The sequence below is a fragment of the Salmo trutta genome, chromosome 14, assembly GCF_901001165.1.
Source record: "Salmo trutta chromosome 14, fSalTru1.1, whole genome shotgun sequence".
Taxonomy (NCBI): Eukaryota; Metazoa; Chordata; class Actinopteri; order Salmoniformes; family Salmonidae; genus Salmo; species Salmo trutta.
Genome location: NC_042970.1, coordinates 13,418,649 through 13,441,482, shown reverse-complemented (window position 1 = coordinate 13,441,482; position 22,834 = coordinate 13,418,649). Strand labels below are relative to the sequence as shown.

Genomic DNA, 22,834 nt, shown 5'->3' with positions numbered 1-22,834 from the left:
TAACCCAACCCGAATCAGAGAGGTTCGGGGGCTGCCATAATGGACACCCACGTCTTCGACCCCCGGTTAACAGTGGGTTAACTGCCTTGCTCAGGGGCAGAACGACAGATTATTACCTTGTCAGCTCGGGGATTCAATCCAGCAACTTTTCGGTTACTGGCCCAACACTCTAACCACTACGCTACCTGCCGCCTACATACTGGACAGTAATTTATTCACCTCCTGATTGAAACTTGTTCACGGAGAGGAGGCATGGTAAATGGTTAGTACTATTCAAGATTGTTGAGACATCCCTATTCTAAACCCTAACTCCTACCTTAACCCTAAACTTAACCATAACCCTTACCTAACCCTAACCCTTACCTTAACCATACAATGTATACTTCAATTGGGTAGGGATGTCCCAAGGATCCCAGATAGCATGGACCCATGGTAAATGTTGACCAAAAGCAGATGTTTGCTTCGAAGGTTTCACTGAATATTTTCCACAATCACCATTATTTTATGATGCGTGTGTGCCATTTTTCTGCGTTATTTTCACTTAGAATGACTGACAAGTTAAAAGGTACATTTCTTTTATCTAGGATGTTGTATGAACTGAAATTCTAATATTCACAGCGATGCAGTTTTCATTGCTATTTGGTTCAATGCGGAATTCTCTTTATTTTCTGCTGTGGCTTGACTTTCTCAACCTCTTTGTCAGTGTTTTGTATGCTGCACAAAACAAACACCTGAGACACTTTCTGGAGAATACAGGGTGTATCAAGACAAGTGACTGCCACACTGCAATGCTAATTTCCCCCATGAACATATATCATAAATAAACTCACAGGAAATGTGGCTTTTCTTTTCCACTTGTTTTTGTTTATTATTTGTCATCATGTTAGCAAACAATTGATGAAAAATATGACAGCAACTCAAAAAGAATATCTTTGAGCAGGGAAATTGAAAGGAGAGCACATCCATCAAATATTCCTTTTTTTGTTTGAGGCTACATGCAGACTGACTATGCACAGTTTTATTTTTAAATGGCTCATAGCCTCCATGGAAGGTCACATTTCAATTTTTCTATTTTAGACGTTTCCACCAATCATTCTCATACATTAATTGAAAACAAACATATTCCTGAGAAGAAAATAGCTTTCGACAAGTGTTTGTCTCCAAACCTTAAAATTGCCTTGTGTCTGGAATTGCTTGTCAACATAAATCCTTCAGCGTCATTTACATTTTGTTACAGCTGTTTGAATATATTACAGAGCATTTTAATATTATTTTTTTTACCACAAAACTAGCCACACATACTATAATGTGCTGTTTTTTGTCTACTTTTTGTACAGGATGAATTTAATTAACAAGCGTTCAGCAATACAGTTTGCAGTTATTTATGACATAACATGTGTATGACAATAAAGAACATTTGCAAACTACAGGTCCACTGGGTAGATTATTGTAAACAAATATATAAAATATAATTGTGTGTGTGCTATACTTGTCAGTTCAATAAGAAAATATTCAGAATTTATTGCAACAGAATTTATTAATTCAAGCTGTGCCTTTAAAAGCAAAGCTCCCCATGCCATAATACTATGAGACAATCTCAAAACATACTCGTTAGCTGCTTCTTGCCTCCACTAAGTTTATCCGTGTTTCTCTCTTCTGTGACTCATCAATGCTCTAAATAACTTCTGGATGCATGTTGGCACTTACCATTCAGGGATCAATTAATATGATTGCAGAGAGGAGCACTGTGCTTAAAGTGCTATTGATTGCCCGGAGGTCCGGACCTCACGCCAGTCCTCATTAGTCTCTCCTTCCTGCTGACGTGGGTGCTGGGGGATTCTAACTGATGACAATCCTAATATACATTGTTTAAGTGAAACATATTGATCACAGGTGTTGGGAGCCATTTGGTCCAGCTGTCTGGACCAGCACAGCAGGGCAACACTGCAAGAGAAAGAGGAGAAGCTTCTATCTAGCTGACACATTGAGACATTATCCTGACTATACTATTAATACTTTGCATCCTCTCCACTGATCTCAAAGAGATCCTAATGAGCCTGATGGTACACTATATATACAAAAGTATGTGGACACCACTTCAAATTGTTATTATTATTATAATTAGAATATATACAGTACTAGTCAAAACTTTGGACACACCTACTCATTCCAGGGTTTCAATTTATTTTGACTATTTTCTATATTGTAGAATAATAGTGACATCAAAACTATGAAATAACACAAATGGAGTAATGTAGTAACCAAAAAAGTGTTAAACAAATCAAAATGTATTTTATATTTGAGATTCTTCTAAGTAGCCATCCTTTGCCTTGATGACAGCTTCACGAGGTAGTCACCTGGAATTCATTTCAATTAACAGGTGTGCTTAAAAGTTCATTTGTGGAATTTCTTTCGTTCTTAATACGTTTGAGCCAATCAGTTGTGTTGTGACAAGGTAGGGGTGGTACAGAACATAGCCTTATTTGGTAAAAGACCAAGTCCATATTATGGGAAGAACAGCTCAAATAAGCAAAGAGAAACGACAGCTCATCATTACTTTATTACATGAACGTCAGTCAATCCGGAAAATTTCAAGAGCTTTCAAAGTTTCTTCAAGTGCAGTCGCAAAAACCATCAAGCACTATGATGAAACTGGCTCTCATGAAGACTGCCACAGGAAAGGGAGACCCAGAGTTACCTTCATTAGAGTTAACTGCACCTTAGATTGCAGCCCAAATAAATGCTTCACAGAGTTCAAGTCACAGAAACATCTCAACATCAACTGTTCAGAGGAGACTACGTGAATCAGGCTTTGGTGGTCGAATTGCTGCAAAGAAACCACTACTAAAAGATACCAGTAATAAGAAGAGACTTGCTTGGGCCAAGAAACATAAGCAATGGACATTAGACCGGTGGAAATCTGTCCTTTGGTCTGATGAGTCAAAATGTGGAATTTTTGGTTCCAACTGCCGTGACTTTGTGAGACGCAGAGTAGGTGCACAGATGATCTCCGCGTGTGTGGTTCCCACCATGAAGCATGGAGGAGGAGATGTGCTTGTGTGGGGGTGCTTTGCTGATGACACTGTCAGTGATTTATTCAGAATTCAAGGCACACTTAACCAGCATGGCTACAACAGCATTCTGCAGCGATACGCCATCCCATCTGATTTGCGCTTAGTGGGACTATCATGACAATGACCCAAAACACACCTCCAGGCTGTGTAAGGGCTTTTTGACCAAGAAGGAGAGTGATGGAGTGCAGCATCAGATGACCTGGCCTCCACAATCCCCCGACCGCAACCCAATTGAGATGGTTTGGGATGAGTTGGACCGCAGAGTGAAGGAAAAGCAGCCAACATATGCTAAGCGTGTGCTCAGCACTCCTTCAAGATTGTTGGAAAAGCATTCCAGGTGAAGCTGGTTGAGAGAATGCCAAGAGTGTGCAAAGTTGTCATCAATGCAAAGGGTGGCTACTTTTTTAATATATATTTTTTTGGTTTAACACATTTGTTGGTTACTACATGATTCCATATGTGTTATTTCATAGTTTTGATGTCTTTACTATTATTCTACAATTTAGTAGATAATGAAAAACCTTGAATGAGTAGGTGTGTCCAAACTTTCAACTGGTATTGTATATTTTTTGGAACCCTTGGAACCCTAATCTGGGGAATAGTTACAGAGGAAAGGAGGGGGGATGAATGAGCCAGTGGATTTGGCTATTTCAGCAACACTCGTTGCTGACAAAAATTGGCAGTAGAATGGCTTCACTGAAGAGCTCAGTGACATTCAATGTGGCACCGTCATAGAATGCCACCTTTCCAACAAGTCAGTTCATCAGATTTCTGCCCTGCTAGAGCTGCCCCGGTTAACTGTAAGTTCTGAAGTGGAAACATCTAGGAGCAACACCGGCTTTGCCGCGAAGTGGTGGGACACACAAGCTCACCGAATGGGACCACCGAGTGCTGAAGAGCGTAGCGCATGAAAATTGTCTGTCCTTGGTTGCAACACTCACTACCGAGTTCCAAACTGCCTCTGGAAGCAACATCAGCACAACAGCTGTTCCTTGGGACCTTCATAAAATGGGTTTCCATGACCGAGCAGCCGCAAACAAGCCCATGATCACCACCCCGGTTAACTGTATACCAAGTATACCAAGCGTAGGCTTGAATACCAAGCATAGGCTGGAGTGGTGTAAAACTTGCCGCCACCAAATCGGTGTGAAAGAACTTCACTAGCCTGCACAGAGGACTGACCTCAACCCCATAGAACACCTTTGGGATGAATTGGAACGCTGACTGTGAGCCAGGCCTAATCGCCCAACATCAGTACCGAACCTTACTAATGCTCTTGTGGCTGAATGGAAGCCGCAGTAATTTTCCAACATCTAAGTGGAAAGCCTTCCCAGAAGAGTGGAGGCTGTTATAGCAGCAAATGGAGAACCAACTCCACATTAATGCCCATGATTTTGGAAGGAGATGTTCAACGAGCAGGTGTACACATATTTTTGGTCATGTAGTGTATACAGTGCATTCGGAAAGTATACAGACCCCTTACCTTTTTCCACATTTTGTTATGTTACAGCCTTTTCTAAAATTGATAAAATAAATACAAATCTCATCAACCTACACACAATACACCATAATGACAAAGCGAAAACAGGTTTTTAGTTATGTTTGCAAATGTGTAAAAAAATATGTTTTTACAACTTATTTGGAGTCGACCTGTGGTAAATTCATTTGATTGGACATGATTTGGGAAGGCACATGCCTGTCTATATAAGGTCCCACAGTTGACAGTGCATGTCAGAACAAAAACCAAGCCATGAGGTCGAAGAAATTGTCTGTAAAGCTCCGAGACAGGATTGTGTCGAGGCACAGATCTGGGGAAGGGTACCAGAAAATGTCCCCAAGAATACAGTGGCCTCCATCATTCTTAAATGGAAGAAGTTTGGAACCACCAAGACTGTTCCTAGACCTGGCCGCCCGGTCAAACTGAGCAATTGGGAGAGAAGGGCCTTGGTCAGGGAGGTGACCAAAAACCTGATGGTCACTCTGACAGAGCTCCAGAGTTCCTCTGTGGAGATGGGAGAACCTTCCAGAAGGACAACCATCTCTGCAGCTCTCTACCAATCAGGCCTTTATGGTAGAGTGGCAAGACAGAATCCACTCCTCTGTAAAAGACACATGACATCCCACTTGGATGTTGCCAAAATGCACCTAAAGCTCTCTCAGACCATGAGAAAAAAAATTATCTGTCTGATGAAACCGAGATTGATCTCTTTGGCATGAATGCCAAGTGTCATATCTGGAGGAAACCTGGCACTATTCCTAATGTGAAGCATGGTGGTGGCAGCATCATGCTGTGGGGATGTTTTTCATCGGCAGGGACTAGGAGACTAATCAGGATCAAGGGAAAGATAAACAGAGCAAAGTACAGAGAAATCCTTGATGAAAACCTGCTCCAGAGCGCTCAGGACCTCAGACTGGGGCAAAGGTTCATCTTCCAAAAGGACAGCGACCCTAAGAACACAGCCAAGACAATGCAGATGTGGCTTTAGGACAGCCAGTGCACCGACGCTCTCCATCTAACCTGACAGAGCTTGAGGGGATCTGCAGAGAAGAATAGGAGACTCTCCTCAAATACAGGTGTGCCAAGCTTGTAGCGTCTTACCCAAGAAGATTCAAGGCTGTAATAGCTGCTAAATGTGCTTCAGCAATGTACTGAGTAAAGGGTTTGAATAGGTATGTAAATGTAATATTTCCGTAATTGTTTTTGTATACATAAGCAAAAATGTCTAAATACCTGTTTTTGCTTTGTCATTATGGGGTATTTGTGTGTAGATTGATGATAAAAAAAACAACTGAATCCATTTTAGAATAAGGCTGTAATGTAACAAAATGTGGAAAATGTCAAGGGTTCTAAGTACTTTTCCGAATGCACTGTTTAACAGGGAATCTAGCCCATCTACAGTATGGGCACCAGGACCATCATATTTCTCACACTTCACTTCCACCTTCTCCCAATAGGCTGAGGGTGTAGTCTGAGGGTATAGGATCAGCAGTCAGCCAGCTTATGGCCTTTTCTTTGTTGTGTGTAGTTACCAGCCAAGGCTCGCGTCACCCCTCACCTCACCCCTGTAACACACACCCTAATCTCCCTCACCTTGCCCCCCTACCCCCTCCCTACCGTGCACACTGCTTGGTGTGGGGTTTGACTCCTGAGTCAGTGACTTTGACCCGTAAAGGGCTGCTGAGGCCTGAGGTTTAATCATTAGTTTTCATAGGTTCCTCTCCTCACAGCTCTGGCTGCATGCTGCCAACTGCACCTTAATGAGTAAACCCTTCCAGTCTTCCAGCAATCCAGCCCAGACCCAACCCTGTACGGTAGCTCTGTTGCGCTGGCTCTCCTTCTCTTAGACCACAAATAGCCTGGTGGGCGTGCTGGGGGTGGAGGCGCAGCCGATGAACCGGGTGACTTGGCAAAGCTAGCCATGCAGGGCTAGCAGACATGGCTGCTCGGTTTGGAGGTTGAAGTGCGGAAGCAGTAAGTTCTCTGCTGTGGAGTGCTCAGTACTTTTTAGTGAACAAGTTGATCAAATTATTATGGCGAAATCACAGGTAGCTATTGTTATGACATTTCACAGTTCTCTGAATCTATTGTGTGTTCTCAAATTCTCCGCTTGATCACTTGTAAGATAATTTCCTTCAACTCTGACATTCGATTGTTCTGTTTATCTTCCAGTGTAACAGAGTGACTGAGTGTCACAGAGCTTTACTGGACCGTTATTGATTCCGTATCAGTCACACACAGCTATCTCCCCCTCTTCAAAAAAGTTTGAATACTCAATTTGAGCAATTGAAACTATGACCCAGGGGTATGCCTGTGGCTTAAAGATAATCACATCACAGACGAAGACCCTCACCTGTGTTTGCATCAGTAAGGTTGTGTTGGCTGGAAAGCACTCAATCACCAATTGTTAACTGGCCTTTTGTTGGAATTTGAATTGCCCCTTATTGATTGGAAGCAAAATGTTTTTAATGTTGTAGATTAGATTTTTGGATTGCTCACTAATGACAAGATGGAGGCCCATTTTCAATCTATTTTCAATTCAGGTCCCAAATTGAAAATCTTTACAGGCGTAATTAAGGCTGATCTGAAAATAACACTGAAACTTTTAATCGTTTTCCCCCTTGACAATGATGTGTAAAAAACGAAAGACTTTCACGTAGGCCTACTAAGAAGGTAATGAATATAAAATAGACACAAATAGATTTTTTTTTTAATGATCTAAAAAGACAAATGTGTACATGAAGGATATCATCACACGCAGTAAATTATTATTCTAAATATTAAAAGGCTCATTCTTTAAATGGTATAACACAGGTCATACTGTTATTGATGTAAACTCAATTGACACAGTAATTCTGTGGTCTTTCAGTACACGATTCCTTACATCAAAGGAGGCATTTAAAAAACAACATCTACAACGTATTTCTGTTAACGTTGCTGTGGATTGATGCCTTGCTAGTTCAAACATCTCCACAAAAAGAAGTCTACATTTTATACTTGGAATGAATAATTCAGCACCAATCTATAAGGGGTATTTTTATATCCCTTACTTCATGAAGTAATGGCTATATTGTCCGTGTTGTCACCACTGAAGTTGTGGCCCTCTCAGCTTTTAAAGAAGGATTTTCCCTATGCATAATTCATCAGTTGCAGGAAAGAAAAGGCCCCCTACGTGGAGAACAATTTAAGCATGAAAGTACACGAGAGATGTATCTTTGCAGTGAGCTGCAGGTCAGCTATATAGAGGTCCCTGCCTGGTAGGTTCTAATACACTTCCTCCTCCCACTCTTTTCTGGATTTTTTTAAAGGCCATTTAAGATCAGGAGGGATATTCCCAATCAATATACTCATTGCTTTAGTGGGATTAGACTCTGAAGTGTACATTCTGTAGAAAGATTTCTTATAGACTCTGTAGGGTACAAACAAAGATGTGTCTTATAGACTCTGTAGGGTACATACAAAGAGTATGTGTTTCAAAGCCTCTGTAGGGTACAGTCTTTGTCTCCATGTATCCCTGAAATTCAGATATGGACCACAAAGCCAGTTACACTGCTTTTTTCATGTTCTGCCCTATTCTGACCAGAGCCCAATGTGGCAGCCCTATGTGACTGTTCAAACCTGGGCCAAACATACAAAGTGCACTAATGAGAATAGGGTCATTTGAGATCTGTCCTTACAGACACAGCTGTAGCTTACAGTATTTGTTCTGCAGGAGCTGGAGTGTTGAACATGATTCTAACATGGAACCACCTCTGTGTTTGCAGTGCATGTCAAAGCAGGGACCTGTGAAGTGACCGCCGCCCACCGCTGCTGCAACAAGAATAAGATCGAAGAGAGATCCCAGACGGTGAAATGTTCCTGCTTCCCCGGACAGGTTGCCGGGACAACAAGAGCGGCCCCATCTTGTGTGGACGGTACGGTCGTTGTTTTTTCTCTCGTATTTTTGAATTTTTATTGACAGGATTAACACCACAGTAAGAGGCTGTATATTGTACCAACATTGGTCTAGTTTCACTCATGTATCACTTAGAAATAGTGTTGTTTCAAATGCTTTTTTCAAATTTTCAAAATGTGTTACCCGTTTAAGATGCTAGGAGTATGTTGCACGTCACTACTTCACAGGAAAGACATTTTAACGTTTTTTTAAATACTTTTTTTAATATATGCGTTTTTTGGCCGAAATGCCTTCTGGAACATGTGAACTTTCATGTGCCTTAATAGCAAACTTGTATGCCATCTGTAAATTTGAACACAATTTTTCAATTCTGAGCCTAGTTGGTTTAGCCACGGAAAAATACAGGAACCTTCCTGCTATCCATTATTGGCTGAGAAAATGGATAAGCTGGACATGTCGAGAGATGAGTTTGGATTGGTCTGCCATGTAACATGCTTCTGTCTACAACATGAGCTGCTCAATATGTGTGGATAATCCTTTCTACCGCAGCATTCTTTTTTAAGATATCATGAATAACTGAAAAGGTGTTGCATTGCTGCCCTGAAGTTAATTGCGCTATTGACAACGATCAGTGGGAAAAGGTTGTGATGGACTACTTTCTGGAGGACGATTGTGCCATGTTGACTCTCCCTGACTAAATCAGACGATGAGGAAATACCTGATTTAGGTAAAAAAACATTTTCATTGAACTAGAAATTGTAGAGTCTGCTGATGACCGTGATAGGGGAAGAAACAACGATCAACAGTGTTGTTGTCACGGAAGAAGTTGACTGAGATTTGAAATCAGTGGAATGCCCGGTGGAAGCAGAGAGATGATTACCAAATACGGAGAGAGTCAAAAAGAGAACAGAGGAGGCTGTTGTATAAAACACCTGTCTCTGGATTACATCTTCAAATTAAGGGCAACCATGGCATCTATGACAGAGGGAGAAGTGTTCATCAATGTATATGGGTAAGAGTTTAGCTACATTTTCAAATGTTATACGTTTCAAATTTTTTCAGAAAGTTGTTTTTCATTGCAAGTTAAAGCGTACTGTTAGCTAGCTCGCTAGCTAACGTTACGTGTATGATCTGTTTAGTAATATTATTTGTATCTCAGAAAGCCATTTGTATTGCTAGTTATAGCCTAATATTAGCTGGCTAACATTGAACCTAGTTGGCTAGCTTTAGTTACCTGCAGATTCATGCATGGTGCGTGGTATTATGAGTTGGGATGATGATTAATTGTTTAGCTAACACCACTATGCAAGACTCCACTGTGCAAGTAACCATTTCACTGTACCGTTTATACCTTTTGTATCCTCTGCATGTGACAAATAAAGTTAGATTTTATTTGATAGAGTGTGTGTTTACCAGAGACCGTAATGTAAAGTACAACATGACCTGCACCAAAATCAGATTAGGATATAGGCCAATATACTACTACTTTTTGCTGCTACTTTCACCACTTTTAGTCTTGAAATCTTTGGTTGTTTACTACTCTACGTATTCACTCTGTTTAGCGCATGGCCTCACATGTGAAACCTTAAAGTAATGGGTGGGGCTAAGGCTTAAGAGGGTGTGAACAATGCTGAATGGTTGTAGAAAAAGAAGAGCTCTCCAGTAGGTGTACCAAAAATATAATGGGTCATTTTCTAAAAAGTGGGGTTACAAGTTTCTTAACTTTCAATGCAGACTCACTTTCCCATTGTTCCTCAACTGCAGTGTATGATATACCATTTTCTAGCTCTGAGTCTACTTTTATCCAATGTAGAAAATACCATTTCAAATGTTGCTACATAGGACCGAATCCAGGTGGTGGGTCACATTTAGGGTAAGATATTTTCTTCTACTGATCAAGCTCTTTAGAGTACTTGTCTTAGAGCATTCTGTATGTGATCTGTTTGGGATACTTCAAACCGACCCAGTCAACTTTTTACTGAGCCAGCCAGCTATATGCTGTCTGTCTGCAGTCTGCTGGATTATAAGACACTAAGACCTGGGGAGCTGCTGCGCTGGCTCGCTGAAGTAGAGGGGGACCGGTCATTTAATATCATGTCCTCAGTGGCCCCTCCGACAGGTGAATCGATCCTTGTCTTGTGTTCTGTACTGTAATGGCTCTGACAGGGGCTTCCTCCCGTCTTGACACTGCTTGCTGAAGCATTAGAAATCTCAAGGGAAGCCTTACCCCCTACAGGCCTCCTTAGAGGCAGCTGTAGACCTTGGAGCTCTGCTCCTCTCCCACCTCCACTGTGCCGCTCTGTTTATTCCGCTCCTGCCACTGTGTTCATCGGCTTGACATTGACCCACGGCCTGTAATTCACTTCTGGAAACACACAGCCCTGCCAGGCAGCCAGGCAGCCAGTCAGCTCGCAGTCATGGAGGATCTCTCACTACTGTCATCTATAAGTCTTTGCTAGGTAAAGCCCCGCCTTATCTCAGTTCACTGATCACCATAGCACCACCCACCCGTAGCACGCACTCCAGCAGGTATATTTCACTGGTCACCCCCAAAGCCTATTCCTCCTTTGGCCGCCTTTCCTTCCAGTTCTCTGCTGCCAGTGACTGGAACGAACTGCAAAAATCGCTGAAGCTGGAGACTAATATTTCCCTCACTAACTTTTAACATCAGATATCTGAGCAGCTAACCGACCGCTGCAGCTGTACACAGCCCATCTGTAAATAGCCCATCCAATCTACCTACCTCATCCCCATATTGTTTTTATTTACTTTTCTGCTCTTTTGCACAGCAGTATATCTACTTGCACATCATCATCTGCACATCTATCACTCCAGTGTTAATTTGCTAAATTGTAATTACTTCACTACTATGGCCTATATATTGCCTTACCTCCTCATGCCATTTGCACACACTGTATATAGACTATCTTTTTTTCCTATTGTGTTATTGACTGTACGCTTGTTTATTCCATGTGTAACTCTGTGTTGTTGTTTGTGTCGCACTGCTTTGCTTTATCTTGGCCAGGTCGCAGTTGTAAATGAGAACTTGTTCTCAACTAGCTTACCTGGTTAAATAAAGGTGAAATAAAAAATAATAATAAAAGAAACTGCACTATCATTCATGGATGATCTCACTTCTCTACTGTCAGTCGTGGAGGATCTCTCACTACTGTACTGTCAGTCATGGAATAACTCACTACTCTACTGTCAGTCATGGAGGATCTCACTTCTCTACTGTCAGTCAGGGAGGATCTCTCACTACTGTCAGTCATGGAGGATCTCTTACTACTCTACAGTCAGTCATGGAGGATCTCTCACTACTCTACTGTCAGTCATGGTCGATCTCACTTCTCTACTGTCAGTCGTGGAGGATCTCTCACTACTCTACTGTCAGTCATGGAAGATCTCACTACTCTACTGTCAGTCATGGAGGATCTCACACTACTCTACTGTCAGTCATGGAATAACTCACTACTCTACTGTCAGTCATGGAATAACTCACTACTCTACTGTCAGTCGTGGAGGATCTCTCACTACTCTACTGTCAGTCATGGAATAACTCACTACTCTACTGTCAGTCATGGAGGATCTCACTACTCTACTGTCAGTCAGGGAGGATCTCTCACTACTGTCAGTCATGGAGGATCTCTCACTACTCTACAGTCAGTCATGGAGGATCTCTCACTACTCTACTGTCAGTCATGAACGATCTAACTACTCTACTGTCATTCGTGGAGGATCTCTCACTACTCTACTGTCAGTCATGGAGGATCTCTCACTACTCTACAGTCAGTCATGGAGGATCTCTCACTACTCTACTGTCAGTCGTGGAGGATCTCACTACTCTACTGTCAGTCAGGGAGGATCTCTCACTACTGTCAGTCGTGGAGGATCTCTCACTACTCTACTGTCAGTCATGGAGGATCTCACTACTCTACAGTCAGTCATGGAGGATCTCACTACTGTCAGTCATGGAGGATCTCTCACTATTCAATTGTCAGTCATGGAGGATCTCACTACTGTCAGTCATGGAGGATCTCTCACTACTCTATTGTCAGTCATGGAGGATCTCACTACTCTACTGTCAGTCATGTAGGATCTCACTACTCTACTGTCAGTCATGGAGGATCTCTCACTATACTGTCGGTCATGGAGGATCTCACTACTCTACTGTCAGTCATGGAAGATCTGACTATTCTACTGTCAGTCATGGAGGATCTCATGACTCTGCTGTCGTTCATGGGGGATCTCACTACTGTACTGTCAGTCATGGAGGATCTCTCACTACTCTACTGTCAGTCATGGAGGATCTCTCACTACTCTACTGTCAGTCATGGAGGATCTCACTACTCTGCTGTCAGTCATGGAGGATCTCTCACTATTCTATTGTCAGTCATGGAGGATCTCTCACTACTCTACTGTCAGTCATGGAGGATCTCTCACTACTCTACTGTCAGTCATGGAGGATCTCACTACTCTACTGTCAGTCATGGAGGATCTCTCTACTGTCAGTCATGGAGGATCTCTCACTATTCAATTGTCAGTCATGGAGGATCTCACTACTGTCAGTCATGGAGGATCTCTCACTACTCTATTGTCAGTCATGGAGGATCTCACTACTCTACTGTCAGTCATGTAGGATCTCACTACTCTACTGTCAGTCATGGAGGATCTCTCACTATACTGTCGGTCATGGAGGATCTCACTACTCTATTGTCAGTCATGGAGGATCTCACTACTCTACTGCCAGTCATGGAGGATCTCTCACTACTCTATTGTCAGTCATGGAGGATCTCACTACTCTACTGTCAGTCATGGGGGATCTCACTACTGTACTGTCAGTCATGGAGGATCTCTCACTACTCTACTGTCAGTCATGGAGGATCTCTCACTACTCTACTGTCAGTCATGGAGGATCTCACTACTCTGCTGTCAGTCATGGAGGATCTCTCACTATTCTATTGTCAGTCATGGAGGATCTCTCACTACTCTACTGCCAGTCATGGAGGATCTCTCACTACTCTATTGTCAGTCGTGGAGGATCTCACTACTCTATTGTCAGTCGTGGAGGATCTCACTACTCTACTGTCAGTCGTGGAGGATCTCTCACTACACTACTGTCAGTCATGGAGGATCTCACTACTCTATTGTCAGTCGTGGAGGATCTCACTACTCTACTGTCAGACATGGGGATCTCTCTACTGTCAGTCATGGAGGGTCTCACTACTCTACAGTCATTCATGGAGGATCTCACTACACTACTGTCAGTCATGGAGGATCTCACTACTGTACTGTCAGTCATGGAGGATCTCACTACTCTACAGTCAGTCATGGAGGATCTCTCACTACTCTATTGTCAGTCATGGAGGATTTCTCTACTGTCAGTCATGGAGGATCAAATCAAATGTATTTATATAGCCCTTCTTACATCAGCTGATATCACAAAGTGCTGTACAGAAACCCAGCCTAAAACCCCAAACAGCAAGCAATGCAGGTGTAGAAGCACGGTGGCTAGGAAACACTCCCTAGAAAGGCCAAAACCTAGTAAGAAACCTAGAGAGGAACCAGGCTATGAGGGGTGGCCAGTCCTCTTCTGGCTGTGCCAGGTGGAGATTATAACAGCACATGGCCTAGATGTTCAAATGTTCATAAATGACCAGCATTGTCAAATAATAATAATCATAGTAGTTGTCGAGGGTGCAACAAGTCAGTAACACAAGAGTAAGTGTCAGTTGGCTTTTTCATAGCTGATCTTTGAGAGTATCTCTACCGCTCCTGCTGTCTCTAGAGAGTTGAAAACAGCAGGATCTCACTACTATATTGTCAGTCATGGAGGATCTCTCACTACGCTACTGTCAGTCATGGAGGATCTCTCACTACTCTACAGTCAGTCATGTAGGATCTCTCACTACTCTACAGTAAGTCATGGAGGATCTCTCACTACTCTACAGTCAGTCATGGAGGATCTCTCTACTCTACTGTCATTCATGGAGGATCTCTCACTACTCTATTGTCAGTCATGGAGGATCTCACTACTCTACTGTCGGTCATGGAGGATCTCACTACTCTACTGTCAGTCATGGAGGATCTCTCACTACTCCACTGTCAGTCATGGAGGATCTCTCACTACTCCACTGTCAGTCATGGAGTATCTCTCACTACTGTACTGTCAGTCATAGAGGATCTCACTATTGTACTGTCAGTCATGGAGGATCTCACTTCTGTACTGTCAGTCATGGAGGATCTCACTTCTGTACTGTCAGTCGTGGATCAAAATGCCTTCCATTCACTTTCATTGACATGTTTGTAGAAACAGTCATATTTTTGTTGGTTCAGTTGTTACTGCAGTCTACTAGTGGATGTATCTTTTCACTGCCTTGTAAAGGGCACACATTAACCATTTGTGTCCCTGTCTCGTTGCCTCTTGCAGCATCCATAGTTGCCCAGAAGTGGTGGTGTCAGATGCATCCATGTATGGATGGGGAGGAGTGTAAAGTTTTGCCTGATCTGAAAGGCTGGAGCTGCAGTACGGGAAACAAAGTGAAGACGACGAAGGTGGGTGCATAATGTAAGCAAATGCATCACATGTACTGTTACACACACACACACACACACACACACACACACACACACACACACACACACACACACACACACACACACACACACACGTACACACACACACGTACACACACACACACACACAACAAACGTACACACACACACCATTTTGTTTCTTCTAAAGTCCACCATGACGTAGAATCTTCAGTAAGTTAAGGTGTTGATTGGTCCTCTACATAGCCAACTGTAGTCACCTACTGGTTGTGTGTCTGTACCTGTCAGGACGAATACATTCAAAGTTCATATGATCAAAAAGGCTCAATTCTGCTGAGATACAGTCAAATATGTGTATATTGAAGGAGGAGTATCTAGAGGTTGCAGTGAGAGACCCACACACGCAAACTTAGCCACTTATCACGTATTACGTAACACAACGTTTTATTAAGGGTGATAGGTGCAGTACTCGTCACTGCATTCTTTACAGAAAGTAGGCTGGCCCTCTTTGAAGTTATGTAGGTCAATTCGATGATTTATTTTATCTGTAAAGCTCTTACAAAAACTCCAGCCGTACCTCACATCAGTGATTCCCAACCTTTTTCGGTTACTGTACCACCAACTGAAATGTGCACTGCCCAGAATACCCCTGATTTACCTTCTAATGTAATGCCTGTGGATAGGCCAAGTACCCCCAGGGGTCCTAGTACCCCTGGTTGGGAACCAGTGCCTCACATAATTAAGGGAATGGCCTTAATTCAGGGACGGCGACCTGTGGAAATCCCTACGGTCTCCTCAGAGTTGTATGTATGTATTGTATGTATGTATTGTATGTATGTATTGTATGTATGTATTGTATGTATGTATTTCACCTTTATTTAACCAGGTAGGCAAGTTGAGAACAAGTTCTCATTTACAACTGCGACCTGGCCAAGATAAAGCAAAGCAGCGCAACACAAACAACAACACAGAGTTACATTCACATTTTAGTCATTTAACAGACACTCTTATCCAGAGCAACATACAGTAGGGAATGCATACATTTCATTTCATTCATTTTTTTTTGTACTGGCCCCCCATGGGAATCGAACCCACAACCCTGGCGTTGCACACACCATGCTGGCGTTGCAAACACCATGCTCTACCAACTGAGCCACAGGGAATAAATAAGCGTACAGTCAATAACACAATAGAAAAAAAGATAGTCTATATACAGTGTGTGCATGAGGAGGTAAGGCAATAAATAGGCCATAGTAGCGAAGTAATTACAAATTAGCAACTAAACAATGGAGTGATAGATGTGCAGATGATGATGTGCAAGTAGATATACTGCTGTGCAAAAGAGCAGAAAAGTAAATAAAAATAATATGGGGATGAGGTAGGTAGATTGGATGGGCTATTTACAGATGGGCTGTGTACAGCTGCAGCGGTCGGTTAGCTACTCAGATATCTGATGTTAAAAGTTTCAGCGATTTTTGCAGTTCGTTCCAGTCATTGGCAGCAGAGAACTGGAAGGAAAGGTGACCAAATGAGGTGTTGGCTTTGGGGATGACCAGTGAGATATATCTGCTGGAGCGTGTGCTACGGGTGGGTGTTGTTATCGTGACCAGTGAGCTGAGATAAGGCGGAGCTTTACCTAGCATAGACTTATAGATGACCTGGAGCCAGTGGGTCTGGCGACGAATATGTAGCAAGGGCCAGCCGACGAGAGCATACAGGTTGCAGTGGTGGGTGGTATATGGGGCTTTGGTGACAAAACGGATGGCACTGTGATAGACTGCATCCAGTTTGCAGAGTAGAGTGTTGGAGGCTATTTTGTAGATGACATCGCCGAAGTCGAGGATTGGTAGGATAGTCAGTTTTATGAGGGTATGTTTGGCGGTGTGAGTGAAGGAGGCTTTGTTACGAAATAGGAAGCAGATTCTAGATTTAATTTTGGATTGGAGATGTTTAATATGAGTCTGGAAGAAGAGTTTACAGTCTAGCCAGACACCTAGGTATTTGTAGTTGTCCACATATTCTCAGTCGGAACCGTCCAGAGTAGTGATGCTAGTCGGGTGGGTGGGTGCGGGCAGCGAGCGGTTGAAAGGCATGCATTTAGTTTTACTAGCATTTAAGAGCAGTTGGAGGCCACGGAAGGAGTGTTGTATGTCATTGATGCTCGTTTGGAGGTTTGTTAACACAGTGTCCAAAGAAGGGCCAGATCTATACAGAATGGTATCGTCTGCGTAGCGGTGGATCAGGGAATCACCCGCAGCAAGAGTGACATTGTTGATATATACAGAGAAAAGAGTCAGCCCGAGAATTGAACCCTGTGGTACCCCCATAGAGACTGCCAGAGGTCCAGACAACAGGCTCTCCAATTTGACACACTGAAGTCTGTCTGAGAAGTAGTTGGTGAACCAGGTGAGGCAGTCATTTGAGAAACCAAGGCTGTTGAGTCTGCCGATAAGAATGTGGTGATTGACAGAGTTGAAAGCCTTGGCCAGGTCGATGAAGATGGCTGCACAGTACTGTCTTTTATTGATGGCAGTTATGATATCGTTTAGTACCTTGAGCATGTCTGAGGTGCACCCGTGACCAGCTCGGAAACCGGATTGCACAGCGGAGAAGGTACGCTGGGATTTCGAAATGGTCAGTGATCTGTTTATTGACTTGGCTTTCGAAGACTTTAGAAAGGCAGGGCAGGATGGATATAGGTCTGTAACAGTTTGGGTCTGGAGTGTCACCCCCTTTGAAGAGGAGATGACCGCGGCAGCATACCAATCTTTAGGGATCTCGGACGATACGAAAGAGAGGTTGAACAGACTGGTAATAGGGGTTGCAACAATGACGGCGGATAATTATAGAAAGTGAGGGTCCAGATTGTCTAGCCCAGCTGATTTGTATGGGTCCAGGTTTTGCAGCTCTTTCAGAACATCTGCTATCTGGATTTGGGTGAAGGAGAAGCTGGGGAGGATTGGACAAGTAGCTACGTGGGTGCGGAGCTGTTGGCCGCGGTTGGGGTAGCCAGGAGGAAAGCATGGCCAGCCGTAGAAAAATGCTTCTTGAAATTCTCGATTATTATGGATTTATCGGTGGTGACAGTGTTACCGAGCCTCAGTGCAGTTGGCAGCTGGGAGGAGGTGCTCTTATTCTCCATGGACTTTACAGTGTCCCAAAACAGGACACTGTAGGAGTTAGAGCTACAAGATAAAAATAATCTCCAAAATAATGTTCTTTTTTAAACAAAGCAATTATTCTTATTAATTTAGAATGATATAAAAGCCCCTTGGATATTCTCACAGATATATTATTAACCTTGTTATTCGCTAGACAATATACACTACCGTTCAAAAGTTTGGGGTCACTTAGAAATGCCCTTGTTTTTTAAAGAAATGACATTTTTTGTCCATTAAAACAACATCAAATTGATCAGAAATACAGTGTAGACATTGTTAATGTTGTAAATGACTATTGTAGCTGGAAACGGCTGATTTTGTTATGGAATATCTACATAGGCGTACAGTGGCCCTTATCAGGAACCATTCTAGTGTGTTCCAATGGCACGTTGTGTTAGCTAATCCAAGTTTATCATTTTAAAAGGCTGATCATTAGAAAAGCCTTTTGCAATTATGTTAGCACAGCTGAAAACTGTTGTCCTGATTAAAGAAGCCATAAAACTGGCCTTCTTTAGACTAGTTGAGTATCTGGAGCCTCAGCATTTGTGGGTTCGATTACAGGCTCAAAATGACCAGAAACAAAGAACTTTCTTCTGAAACTTGTCAGTCTATTCTTGTTCTGAGAAATGAAGGCTATTCCATGCGAGAAATTGCCAAGAAACTGAAGATCTTGTACAACGCTGTGTACTACTCCCTTCACAGAACAGCACAAACTGGCCCTAACCAGAATAGAAAGAGGAGTGGGAGGCCCCAGTGTACAACTGAGCAAGAGGACAGGTACGTTAGTTTGAGAAACAGATGCCTCACAAGTCCTCAACTGGTAGCTTCATTAACCCTTCTGTTGTCTTAATGGTCAAAAATGACCCGCCACTATGTTTAACAGCAGAGAAACCCCCTAAATGATATATTTTCAACTTGAAATTATATGACTTTTCCTAGAGTGACCCCAACATTTGAAAATGTGAAACATCGCCTTTGTTCACATTTCCATGAAAGCTGTACACCACTGGGTACAAAGATTGTCTTAAAGTCATTTTTGACCCTGCAGTTATAAAATCATTTACACACCACAAAAACCAGACACACACATATGCACACACACACACACACACACACACAATGATAAATTGAGATTATGTGTGCTACTGATTGAACTCAGACAAAACTAAAACTTCCTTGTGCTTGTGCAGCATCTCCCCTCCACGACCCCACACATGACTCAAGTTCACAGACAATAAAAACAACTTCAGACAAAATAAACATTTCAGACAAAATAAACATAAAAATAAAATAAACGGAGAATGCAGTCAGAGGCTATAAAGGTGCTGCAGATGACAGTCCCCCAGTTCTCTCTTTGCTGAAGCCATGAGTGCACGTTTCTGTGCCCAACAGGTCGTGGATCAGATTTTTTCAGATGTCCAGGAGGAACTAGAGAACAATGATTTAGAAGAGTAGGAGGTATCTGAAGAAGAAGATGGGGAAGAATACACCCCAGAGCACAATGCATCATCTTTAGATGAAGATGAAATCCCCCAAGCTGAGAGAGAGACATTTTTGTCAAAGAACAGCAAAATAACATGGTCCTTGTCACCATATGACAACCAGGGCAGGATGGCAGCACAAAATGTCATAATGATGACCCCAGGGCCCACAAGACATGCAGTTGCCCATGCCCAGGACATTGCCTCAACATTCTACATGTTCATCACACCAGCCATAAAAAAAATCATCCTGGAGTAAATATAGAGACAACTGGAAAAGGATGGATGAGATTGACCTATGTGCCTACATAGGGCTGCTAATCTTAGTGGGTGTGTATAGGTCCCGAGGCAAGGCTACATGTAGTCTCTGGGATGCAAGGAGTGGAAGGGCGATTGTCCGTGCCACGATGCCACTGAAAGTCTTTCACACTTTCTCAAGAAGGCTACGATTTGATAACCATGAGTCAAGACCTGCAAGACGAGTGAGAGACAAACTGGCGGCCATAAGAGAGGTTTGGGAGAAGTGGGTGGAGCGTCTGCCGTACTTCTACAAACCTGGGCCTGAATTAACAGTGGATGAGCAACTGGTTCCATTCAGAGTTACATTTTTATTTTCATACCTGTAATGTAAGTGATTTTCACTGTTAAATAATCAGGGGTGCGTGCTCAGCCCCCTCCTGTACTCCCTGTTCACTCATGACTGCACGGCCAGGCACGACTCCAACACCATCATTAAATTTGCCAATGACACAACAGCGGTAGGCCTGATTACCGACAACAACGAGATAGCCTATAGGGAGGAGGTCAGAGACCTGGCCGTGTGGTGCCAGGACAACAACCTCTCCCTCAACGTGATCAAGACAAATGAGATGATTGTGGACTACAGGAAAAAGAGGACCGAGCACGCCCCCATTCTCATCGACGAGACTGTAGTGGAGCAGGTTGAGAGCTTCAAGTTCTTTGGTGTCCACATCACCAACCTACTAACATGGTCCAAGCACACCAAGACTGTCATGAAGCGGGCACGACAAAACCTATTCGGTACCGGAGCGCCAAGTCTAGGTCCAAGAGGCTTCTAAACAGCTTCTCCCCGCAAGCCATAAGACTCCTGAACATTTAGTCAAATGGCTACCCAGACTATTTGCATTGCTCCCCTCCCTCCCCTCTCCACACCACTGCCACTCTCTGTTTGCATCTATGCATAGTCACTTTATTAACTCTACCTACATGTACATACTACCTCAACTAACTGGTGTCCCCGCACATTGACTCTGTACCGGCACCCCCCTGTATATATTGTTATTTTTTACTGCTGCTCTTTAATTACTTGTTACTTTTATCTCTTATTCTTATCCATATTTTTTGAAACTGCACTGTTGGCTAGGGGCTCTCAAGTAAGCATTTCACTGTAAGGTCTACACCTGTTGTATTTGGCTCATGTGACTAATAACATTTGATTTGATTTGTAATATCATTGATTTATGTGATTGTTTTCTGTGACACTGATACTAATTACTGATAGTAATCTCTTTATTCAAAAGGTTGCTGTCCTTTCTGGTAGTATATGCCCAGCATGCCAGCAAAGTATGGCATCAAGATATGGGTGGTCTGTGACGCACAATCCAGCTATGCTTGGAAGATGCAAGTCTACACAGGGAAGCTGACCAGTGGAGGCCCAGAGAAAAACCAGGGTATGCGGGTTGTGCTTGATGTGACAGATGGACTGAGGGGGCACAATGTCACGTGTGACAATTTCTTCACTTCTTATGAACTCAGCCAGAAGCTCCTGAAGAGGACGATTGGCATGGTTGTGGCACAGTTAGAAAGAACAAGCCTGAGCTCCCCACTGCACTCCTCACAACAATGGGGAGAGAGGCCTTCTCATCAAAGTTTGCCTTCACTCCCACCACTCTAGTTTCTTACCTCCCAAAGAGGAACAAGAATGTGGTCCTCCTGAGCACACTGCACAAAATGGCTGAGATCAGTGATCGGGAGGACAGGAAGCCAGCCATCATCCTGGACTACAACCACAACAAAGAAGGCTTGGACAACCTGGACAAGGTGATTGGAACTTACAGCTGCAGGAGGATGACTGCCCGCTGACCCCTGGTCATCTTCCATAACATCATTGATGTGTCCTCATACAATGCCTTCGTGATATGGAACAGATCAACCCTACCTGGATGCCTGATAAGCAGAACAAGAGGGTGTTCCTGGAGCAGCTGGGAAAGGCACTTGTAACCCCACTCATTCAAAGAAGGGAGCGCCTCCCCTGCCCAGCAACCTCTGCAGCGCTTGTGGAAGCTGTTCAGGGGGCCGAATCTTGTCCTGATCCACCCAAGGATGCAGCTGGGGCAGGCAAGAGGAGGAGATGCCAATTCTGCTCCCAAAAGAAGGACTGTTAAACAAATACTATGTGCTGCATGTAAGAAATACATCTGCAAAGTCCATGCACACATACTTGCATACTGTGCTAATTGGAGTTGATTGATTTATGTTCTTCACATTTTTGTTTTGTATCTATTATCTTATTTTATTCTTATTTATTGTTGTTGTTTATGCACATTGTGGGTGGGGGCAATGGTTAAACAAATGGGAGAAGACTAGTATTTTGCAGTTTAATTCCTCATTGTACAGTATATAAGAATATATTGCCAAAATAAGTTCAAGACTTATTGTTTCCCTTCAATAAAATCCATTCAAAACTACTTTCTGCATATTTCTGCTACTTTCTTAGGCTATACAAGTGCTATCTCTTGCTAAGAAATGTATGTTTACACCTATGCAGTACATGTAGCAATAATAATAATAATAATAAACCTCTACTTTAGTAAAGAAAATAATTATGACAGGTGTGTTGCAATAAAAAAACAAGTGGTGTCCACTGATTAAATGCAGTCTTTCTGCATTGTGAAGAGGGAAAACCCAGATATTCACAACGTTTGTGGTGAATGACAGGTTGTTTCTTCGTGCAAAATAGATTTGGGGTTTAAAATTCAATTAAGCTGCTTTATTTTAGGGGTTTAGTGAAGGCGGGTCATTTTTTACCATTAGGAAAAGGGGAGTATACAGAATGTTAAGACTACACAAGGGTTAAATAGTACCCGCAAAATACCAGTCTCAACGTCAACAGTGAAGAGGTGACTCCGGGATGCTGGCCTTCTAGGCAG

General features: G+C 42.9%; 1 protein-coding gene across 2 annotated transcripts in view; it reads left to right on the top strand.

The window, feature by feature from the left end:
• The window catches only part of LOC115207433 (chemokine-like protein TAFA-2), a 157,664-nt gene that overhangs the window by 112,374 nt on the left and 22,456 nt on the right, over positions 1-22,834 (top strand). Inside the window, exons 3-5 of one of the 2 annotated variants that reach the window (XM_029774504.1) lie at positions 8,337-8,486; positions 14,898-15,022; positions 21,206-21,444. In XM_029774504.1, the coding sequence (XP_029630364.1) occupies positions 8,337-8,486; positions 14,898-15,022; positions 21,206-21,328 (398 nt within the window). In that variant the 3' untranslated portion in view covers positions 21,329-21,444. Of the gene's footprint in view, positions 1-8,336; positions 8,487-14,897; positions 15,023-21,205; positions 21,445-22,834 lie in introns of those variants that run through there. The other variant, XM_029774505.1, reaches the window with a different exon arrangement.